This window comes from Cherax quadricarinatus, chromosome 95 (assembly GCF_038502225.1).
Source record: "Cherax quadricarinatus isolate ZL_2023a chromosome 95, ASM3850222v1, whole genome shotgun sequence".
Taxonomy (NCBI): Eukaryota; Metazoa; Arthropoda; class Malacostraca; order Decapoda; family Parastacidae; genus Cherax; species Cherax quadricarinatus.
The window spans coordinates 1,630,001-1,640,000 of record NC_091386.1 but is presented as its reverse complement, the minus strand read 5'-3'; the positions used below and the strand labels follow the sequence as shown (position 1 = coordinate 1,640,000).

The 10,000-nt window shown below is 37.7% G+C and overlaps 1 protein-coding gene across 7 annotated transcripts in view; it reads left to right on the top strand.

Moving 5' to 3' along the window:
* The window catches only part of ctrip (E3 ubiquitin-protein ligase ctrip), a 156,200-nt gene that overhangs the window by 65,891 nt on the left and 80,309 nt on the right, over nucleotides 1-10,000 (top strand). For 5 of the 7 annotated variants that reach the window (XM_070104860.1, XM_070104859.1, XM_070104857.1 and 2 more), the window contains exons 5-8: nucleotides 1,008-2,018; nucleotides 6,196-6,356; nucleotides 7,492-7,648; nucleotides 8,073-8,172. In XM_070104860.1, coding sequence (XP_069960961.1) covers nucleotides 1,008-2,018; nucleotides 6,196-6,356; nucleotides 7,492-7,648; nucleotides 8,073-8,172 — 1,429 coding nt within the window. The remainder of the gene's footprint in view (nucleotides 1-1,007; nucleotides 2,019-6,195; nucleotides 6,357-7,491; nucleotides 7,649-8,072; nucleotides 8,173-10,000) is intronic. The other 2 variants (XM_070104862.1, XM_070104861.1) reach the window with 1 other exon arrangement.

Genomic DNA, 10,000 nt, shown 5'->3' with positions numbered 1-10,000 from the left:
GGATCATTTGAATTATGCTGCTTGCCATGAGTAAGATAGGTAGGGTAAGAGTGGTGGTTAGTATTGTTCTTGACTGCATCACCCTTCCTTGGTGGGGATTCTGTCAAAATTAACTTATTTTCTTAGACCAGAGATAAGTTATTTTATTTTTTGACATTGATGTATAAGTGTTGAAGCTGCACTGTACTATAAACTGGTGGAATATTCAGGCTAACACTGCTTCTATTGTAATTACAGTAAGCTCTCAGTTTTACTGACAGAGGTGGAGTGGATGACTGGTAATGGTGATTGTTGTGATTGACAAGATTAGTTTTGCAGTGACTAACAATAAGACAGTTGTGTAACCAACGAACTGTCCCTCATTTCCTTATCAGTTGAGGGGTGGGGATATATGCGGTTCTGAACTATAGTATCAGGCCCCCTCTGGCAAGACAGTGATTGAGCGAGTGATGGTTTTAATTTTTTTTTTTTTTGGGTGGGGGGGTGGGTGGGGGGTCAGCCAGCGTGTTAATAAAAAGAAAATTCCAGAGTATATTAAATTGAGGGTTTACAGTACCTTTACTGGATACATTTACTTCAAATTTATGTCCTTTTAAATATAGTAATAATTTAAAACTGATACAAACCAAGTGTTACCAGGAATACAAAACTAATATACATTTTTCAACAGTGAAGAGAGATACCGTATTTTATGGCGAACAAGATGCACTGGCTAAATTTTTTAAAAAAAAAAAAAAAAAAAAAAAGTGATTTGCCTCGTAGATGCTGAGTAAATTTGACTTATTTTTGGAAAAAGAAAAGTGTCTTCAACACCGTAAAATACGGTAATTACAGTACTTTGTTTTACTGTATTGTAGTCTGGGGATTTTAACTTGGGCACAGTTATGAAGCGACTTATTTTTTTTTTTTTTTTTTTTTTAATTTTTCTTTGTTAATTTTGGTTTCAACTTTTAACTTTGCTAGTAAATGTATCAAAATACATGATATAAATACCTTTGAATCTCCAGTGACAACAGCAAGGAGATCATCTCGTATTATTGAGAAGACCAAACTCTCGGCAATACCAGTCTCTTCATCCTTTAGAGAAAGTGCTGAAAAAATTCTGCCTCGTGGACGGTGTAAACACTTAGTTACTTTGACTGCCACAAGCTCAGCAAGACAAGGATCAATGTCTTTAAAGATCACCTCCAGAGATAATGTTGGTAAATGTGTCGATACCTCGGAAGATAGTGTGTTGTTTACTCGAGGTAAATTGAACACTAAGGGAACTGGTTCATCAGTAAGTCAGAATTGCACATTTGTATTAAAGGGAAAACTGTCTACAACCAATAAAACGGAACCAGTTCATGAAAACCACTCAAGTAAATTGAATCGTAAAAAGAAAACTGCTAAGAAGGAAAGCTCTTCAAGGTTACCATTTATTAAAACTGAGAGTAACTCTCAAGTTTCATTAACTAGTGCTCCATTTAAGAATGCAAATAAACAGTCAGGAAAAGGCACCAATAAAACTAGCAAAGCTTCTGTTGTGAATGAGAAGAAATCCTCAGACATTGGTAAGAAAAGGCTAAAAGATATGGAAGAAGCTTCTGGCGAGTCATCATGCATGGGACTGCGTTCCAGGAATCGACAGCAGATGTCGAGTCTAAATTGTCAGACTAGTACCATTGGGCAAACTTCTACAATTAAGTGCGGAAGAGGTATTAAAAGCAGTAAGCCTTTAAATAAGGCGCTGAGTAATACTAGTGACCAAAAGAAAGGTGCAGTTAATGCCACTCAGCAGCACCAGAAGCCAAGTACTGCACAATCTGCAGGACCATGTGTTGTAAAATATGAAAATTTAAGGAAAAATAAACATGAAATTAGCATAGATGAACCAAGTGTACCAGCCTCATTACCCAAAACAAGAGGTGCAGCTACCAGAACATCTGTACGTGTTAAGAAAGGTGACGCAGAACCTACAACAGTCCGCAGCAAGCTGCCGGGAGGCTCGGTTTTAACTAAAGCAGGACAGTCCTCTAGTAAGTTTAATCACTGGAACTCTTCTTAAGTTTGTAGTTGGGTCATCAACAGATGTACTTGGCAGGGTGGTCTTCTAGTTCTGACTGTGTAGTAAAAATGTTTTGTGAAAGGTAAGGAATTAGTTAACTAACTTGTATGAGATGATTCAAGGTGTGTGTAATAGTAAATTATAATGAAATAATTCACAATTTAGTTTGATCAGATTGGCACAGTATATTTGTCCAGTGTGTTTGAGTTCACTAAAGCGGATGTTGAGAGCAAAAGCTCCATTGAATTGTCATCACTTCAGCAGTAAACATTTTGAACTTGTTTCTCTCTCTCTCTCAATTTTTTTTTTTCTCAATCTTCCCCTTTTTTCTTTCTTTCCTTATTTCTCCATTTCTTTTAATTCTCCTCTTTTTCTCATCCTCCCACCATTGTAGTTCCTCTTCCTCTCCCCATCCTGATTCTCCACCATCATCCTCTTTTCTTCCCCCTCCCCTCTCTCCCACTCCCTGTTTCCCCTTCTCCCCTCTCCCTCCCTTTTTCCTTTCTTCCCTACCAGCCTCTCCTAGTACAAGAGAATATAGTCTTGATGTTAAGTAATGTGTACAAGGAAGTAAGTTGTGGTGAAGCAGGTTAGTACTGCAGTGTATGGGAGTGTTGACGTGGTTCAACTTAACAACCTTAGAGGGAAGGTTAAGAAGAATACTTTAGCATGTACGTAGTTAAAACAGTGTAATGCACTTTATTTGTGACTGACATGACCGATTTGACTTTACAAGAGCTGTGCAAGAATTACAGCAGAGTGCCAGATCAACCAGGCTGTGATGGATACTTGGGCTATTTGGCTTGCCAGCTGTAACAGCCTGGTTGATCAGGCAAGCACCAGACAAGCCTGGTCCAGGGCCTGGCTGTGGGAGTACGAGAACTCGTGAAGCCTCAGGAGGTATACCAGAAGTATATCCTGTGGTTCTGCTTTTTATCAGCACCAAAGCTGTCAGGGATACCATCCTTATAGGATATCCCCTCTGTTGATTAACATTAAGGATGCTTTATTCATCGTCAGACTCTTAAATAGTGTTAGAGTAATAATAAAATAGTAATAAATAAAAGACCACACATTACAGTAATAAAGAACAAACTTCTATATTTATCACCCTTAAAAACTACTGGCTCAGTGTGGTGCTGCCTGGTACAGTGGTACCCTAAGTTTCGTACAGCTCCCAACTCGAACAATTATGTAAGTGTATTATTTATTGTAAGTTCTTTAAGTATTTTTGGGGGTGTGCAACGGACTAATCTAATTTACATTATTCCTTATGGGAACAAATTCACTCGGTAACGGCACTCGAACAGCCTTCAGGAACGAATTATGGCCAAAACTCGGGGTACCACTGTAGTTGCTACCCCTGGGCAGAGTAGAATTTTCCTTCGACGGGGGAGATTACTCCCCCCCCCCCCCCGTCCATTACAGGAGAGCCCTGCTTATACTGCAGGTTAGGTTCTGGGTTACTACTGTAAAGTGAAACATAGACAGTTTTCACCTTCCAAATGTATAAGAAAGTCTAGTATGTTAAAACTATCATATATTAAGTGAGCAATAGAGCTAGGCCTAAAAATGCATATACACCTCACTCATTACTTACCTTAAAATATTTTCATCCTTAGCTTATTGCGAGTGGTGAACATATTTATTGTAAGAAGTCTGAATAAACGAAGAATGGCTATAATTGAAAACTGCTGTATTAGTGAAACGCTGTAAAGTGAGACCCTCCCATATATACTACTACAGTAAAGTTCTGCTCATTTAGAAGCTTAACCCTTGAACTGTCCAAACGTAGATCTACGTTTTTTCAAAATTTGAAAGTATGTAAAAAAACGTATATCTTTTTTTTTTTTTTTTTTTTTTGAAAGTGTAAAAAAAACTTTGATCTACTTTTTTTTTTATATTTGAAAATATGTAAAAAAACGTACATCTACTTTTGGAGCACTACGCATGTGAACATAAATTTGTTTGGACAGTTTAAGGGTTAAATGAGTTAGGTGCACTCAAGGGTGGGAGGAGTAAGGGCTGGTGATGCAGATTGAAGCTACAGGTGTACCACTCTTTAGAGTGCTTCGCTACTACGGCGCTTTTCAATTATACAGTGGACCCCCGCCTTACGATCAGCTCCCAGCTCGACCAATTATGTAAGTGTATTTTTGTACGTGCTTTTGTATGTGTATTTTTGGGAGTCTGAAACTGACTAATCTAATTCACAATATTCCTCATGGGAACAAATTTGGTCGGTAACGGCACCCGAACAGACTTCTTGAATGAAATAATATCGTAAGGCGGGGGTCCACTGTATTAGTATTAATTATTTTCTTCAGTTCAGACTTGAATAACCACCTCCTTTGTGATTTAATTAATGATAAGCTGTGATTTAATTAATAATGATAAGCAAACCAGTCATCTCTCTAGTTGACTCATGATTGATAAAGTATAAACATGAATATTCTGTTGGTTGTTAATATTTTTAATTAGACTATCACAAAACAAGTTTAAATGGGCTTGAGTAGCCAGTTACACTCACACTTGGCCTAATTTTTATATTCTATAATTTTCAGTAGCGGTAACTGGTAAAGTTTATCGAAATATGTGTACATATTTGGCCACTATTATTTGGAAATAGTAAAGCAAACTATAAAACGAAGTTATGTTTTGTGGTTTAGGGTTTGGCATTGTTTTAAATGCAGTAATGTAACAGTCTACAAAAACTCGGTACATCTGTTTCTCTTACTGTTATTTAACTGGTGCATTTCTCTATCCTTCTGTTGTAATTCAGTTTATAATGATGTATAACAGTGCTTCATACAACTTCAGAATACCGAGTGTCTGTATGTAACTACCTGGATATTTAATGATTATTTATTGTTAACTAAAAAAATGCAGCAGTCAGATTATTAAGAGACATGTAAGTGATTTCTAATAATATGTTCATTTTTCTCCTGTAATCTGAACTTTGCTCAGACCTCTACAAAATTGTCCTCAAAGATGTAAGTTATACCATGAATTAAGGAAAGATCCTGGACTTCACCCTTCGAAACAATGCAAATGCAATAGTAATTATGGACACGGTAGATTATAGCGGAAAAACAAACATGTTATTAGAAGACTGGAGAACCGACGTGCCTCTTAATGCCGATTTTGGCAGAAAGCTTGTTGCTACGCTACTGCCCCTTCACTCTGCCATTGATCGTTGAGAGAAAATGTGACATTAGGGTGCACTGTATTCATGTAGATACACTGACAGTTGTAAACTTTGCCTGAGATATACTTGTTGCTGTATATTACTGTCCAGTACTTGTTCTATAAGGAGTTAAGGTGAAAAATATACGATTGTTGGTTGTATGTCCTACATTGTATTATAACCACCTCCAGCTTGAGTATTATTGTGAGGGTGTATTGTAACATTAGTAAGCTCTAATACATGCTTTCTTATAAAACTTCAAATGTTTTTTTTTTTTTTTTTTTTTTTTTTTTTTTTTTTTTGCAAGTGTGACTGAAAAAGTACAAAGAAAATTGAATAGCATGTAGAAAGGCCTTCACAGTATTACATGCTATTAAATTTGGTAACACTTTCTCAATCACATTTACAAAATCAAACTAGAGCTTTATAAGGGGTAATTATACCTGTAAAATAACACATCTTGGTAGTATAGAGTAGAATAATTTTGGTGAAGAGGTTTTATAAGACCACCTTGTGTGACTACTGTAGTTGCTACTGGCCTACAGTGTTTGACCCAGTTGTTATTATGAAGTAAGTAGTTGTTAGTAGAGTGCCCTTGAGTGCCAATAATGCATCAGCACATGCAAACATGCATGCTATTACTAACTCCAGAAACATATTTAACTCATCATTTATGCACATATAGTACTATATATGCAAAGAAATTGTAATTATTAGTAGTTTATAAGATTAAAGTTACTCTGTCCTGCCTCCTTTACCTATTTATAACTATTTAAATCTTCAGATAGTTGTGGAGAAGATATCGTCCTCCTTTGTGGGTGGAAGAGGGGGTGGGTCTGTGGCTGATATAAATTGTTTATAGATGTGAACAAAATGTAATAAGATAGTGCTTGCTGAGTATAGGGCATCAACTGTTTCTAGATAAATTCTAATATTAACAAGTTAATTTTCATGTCAACAGACACAGAAAAGTTGCCTGGGGGTGGTGGGATACTAAAATCATACCCTCTGCGGAATCGACTGCGCCTTAGTGACGGTGGGGGCGGTGGTGGTGGTGGTGGTGTCGGCAGTGGTGGTGGTAGTAACCCGCTTACTGCTGGCCGCTTGGAGCAGCAGGGTCAGGTAAAGTATATTAAAGAATACTCTAAATGGACTCTAATTTATATCACTTCCCTGGTATGTAGATAAAATGGTAAAACCCTCAGTGCAAAATAGAGTACAACAGTAAAGAATAAATATGCACAATACCATAACTGGAACAATACACAAATAACCCTCGCATAGAAGGAACTTAAGACAGCATTTCAGTCCAACTTTCATCATTACCCAGTCACACACTAACACGAAGGTATGGGAGCCAGTATATAATAATGTGTGACTAGTTAATGATGCAAGTTGGACCAAAACATCATGAGTTTTTTCTCCTATGTGTGGGTTATTTGTGTATAAATATAGTAATGTACTCTGCTGCCCATCTCCAGGACCACAGTCTGGTTAACTGGTTTTCTCTATTCCCTTCATAAATTTAACCTTACTTGCTCTCCAAAAGCACATCAAAATATTCTAAAAGTAATTTCTCTACTTGATTTAACACATTAATACAGTGGACCCCCAACTTACGATTAGCTCCCAACTCGAACAATTATGTAAGTGTATTTTTGTAAGTGCTTTTGTAAGTGTATTTTTGGGGGTCTGATACAGACTAATCTAATTTACAATATTCCTTAAGGGAGCAAATTCATTTGGTAACGGCACCCGAACAGCCTTCTGGAACGAATTAATATCGTAAGTCGAGGGTCCACTGTACATGCTTGCTGCATGCCAGAGTCCTCTACCTCTTAACCTCCAGCTCTCTGAAACTTCTCACTTCAACATTCCAAAATCTTAATTTTACTTGATATTTATTTCTGGAGAAACTAGCTAAGTTTTTGGCATCTATTGAAATGTAAACAAGACCCAAGCAAAAAGAATCTGCTATTTGACAAAAATTTCTCGTGTATATTATTTCTCGATAAGTTATGCTGGAGGAGGGGGCTCTTGTTTACACTTTGAATAAAACTACTGTTGCTCTGGCTGTCTCACTAATGTCTTCAGATTGCGCTGTCATGCCTGTGTCCTTCTGTAAAGAAAGCTAGACAGAAAATACATACAGTAATGGTGAATGTATTTTCTTTCCTGCTGTGGTAGGGAATAGTAAATGTATAAGATAAAAAATAAATGGGTCATAATAATTGAGACAAGTGTGTTTACCCTACAGTCACAGTCTTTGCCATCATCACCTTCCTCCCAAGGAGTTGCCTTCTTGGCTGATACCTTCAGGAGACTGAGGGAGTCACGGCGCTCGTCGCAGGAACAGTCGTCTGCAACAAGTAAACGAAACACATCGCAGACCAAAGATTCGAGACAGTCGGCAGGTGAGTTCAGTTAAGCATAGTATTGTACATAGTAAGCATCCAGTATGTATCAAGAAAATTGTGATTTATAAATATTGTTCTCAAATCTTTCCTTGGTGAATTGACTTAATGAGGAGATTCAAGATATTGAATATTATTTTTTCACTGTACAAAAAACTAGAGGTGGTGTGAGAGCAATTTAGGATTATTTTATTTGGCTATAATCTACATGCATTTGTTAGGTGCTTGTTCTGGTATATAGTTTGGAAAGATGACATGCTTTCCAAAGCATTAATTTAATATGCATGAAAAAGCTGCAGGAAATCTCAAGGCTTCTTCAGGTAATCCAGATAGTGTGACTTATTTTGTGTTCATTTTCAAGTAAAGGTTTCTAAGTGTTGGTTGTAGGTTTTATGTACTTTTAATACCATGCTTGTAATTCCAGGAACTTGGAAGAGAACACACGGAGCCAAAAAATCACCTCTTTCTTCTAAACGCAGTAGTCGCAGTAAAACCAACAACACGGGGTCGTGTGCCAGTAGCAGGTACTGAAATGAAACTTAAGATAACCCCCCTTTTTTATATATAAACACTTAATATATATAAAATGTATATGTAGTAAACAAACCATACCATGGTTGGGGATAGAACCCATGATCAGAGTCTCAAAATTAGTAGTAGGTTGGTAGCAACCATCCAGGGAGGTACTACCGTCCTGCCAAGTGAGTGTAAAATGAAAGCTTGTAATTGTTTTACATGATGGTAGGATTGCTGGTGTCTTTTTTTCTGTCTCCTAAATATGCAAGATTTCAGGTATGTCTTGCTACTTATACTTAGGTCACACTACATGTATATGTACATGTTTATGTGTATACACTCAGATGAGTTTCTTTGATTTTATCTTAATAATTCTTCTTGTTGCTTTTCCTTTTATATCCATGGGGAAGTGGAATAAGAATTTTTCCTCCGTAAGCCATGCGTGTTGTAAAAGTCGACTAAAATGCTGGGAACAATGGGCTAGTAACCCCTTTTCCCGTATAGCCTACTAAAAAGAAAAAGAAGAAAACCGTCAAAGTGGGACGTTTGAATGTTCGTGGATGTTGTGCAAATGATAAGAAAGAGATAATTGTAGATGTTTTGAATGAGAAGAAGCCGGATGTCCTGGCTTTAAGTGAAACAAAGCTGAAGGGGGTGGAAGAGTTTCAGTGGGGAAAAATAAATGGGATTGGGTCTGGGGTTTCAAATAGAGCTTATGGAATAGTAGCAATAATATGAAGGATAAGTTATGGCAGGAAAAGAGGGAATATAAATGTATTAATTCAAGGATTATGTGGAGTAAAATAAGGTTTGGATGTGAAAAATGGATTATAGTAAGTGTTTATGCACCTGGAAAAGAGAGAGAGATTGAGAGAGAGAGAGATTGAGAGAGAGAGAGATTGAGAGAGAGAGAGATTGAGAGAGAGAGAGATTGAGAGAGAGAGAGATTGAGAGAGAGATTGAGAGAGAGAGAGATTGAGAGAGAGAGAGATTGTGAGAGAGAGAGATTGAGAGAGAGAGAGATTGAGAGAGAGAGAGATTGAGAGAGAGAGAGATTGAGAGAGAGAGAGATTGAGAGAGAGAGAGATTGAGAGAGAGAGAGATTGAGAGAGAGAGAGATTGAGAGAGAGAGAGATTGAGAGAGAGATTGAGAGAGAGAGAGATTGAGAGAGAGAGAGATTGAGAGAGAGAGAGAGATTGAGAGAGAGAGAGAGATTGAGAGAGAGAGAGAGATTGAGAGAGAGAGAGAGATTGAGAGAGAGAGAGAGATTGAGAGAGAGAGAGAGATTGAGAGAGAGAGAGAGATTGAGAGAGAGAGAGAGATTGAGAGAGAGAGAGAGATTGAGAGAGAGAGAGAGATTGAGAGAGAGAGAGAGATTGAGAGAGAGAGAGAGATTGAGAGAGAGAGAGAGATTGAGAGAGAGAGAGAGATTGAGAGAGAGAGAGAGATTGAGAGAGAGAGAGAGATTGAGAGAGAGAGAGAGATTGAGAGAGAGAGAGAGATTGAGAGAGAGAGAGATTGAGGGAGAGACAGATTGAGGGAGAGAGAGAGATTGAGGGAGAGAGAGAGAGAGAGAGAGATTGAGGGAGAGAGAGAGAGAGAGAGAGATTGAGGGAGAGAGAGAGAGAGAGAGAGATTGAGGGAGAGAGAGAGAGAGAGAGAGAGATTGAGGGAGAGAGAGAGAGAGAGAGAGAGAGAGATTGAGATTGAGATTTTGGAAAATGTTGACTGTGTGTGTGGACAGTTTTGAACCAAGTGTGAGAGTACTTGTGGTTGGGAATTTCAATGCTTAAGTGGGTAAAAATGTTATGGAGGGAGTAGTAGGTAAATTTGGG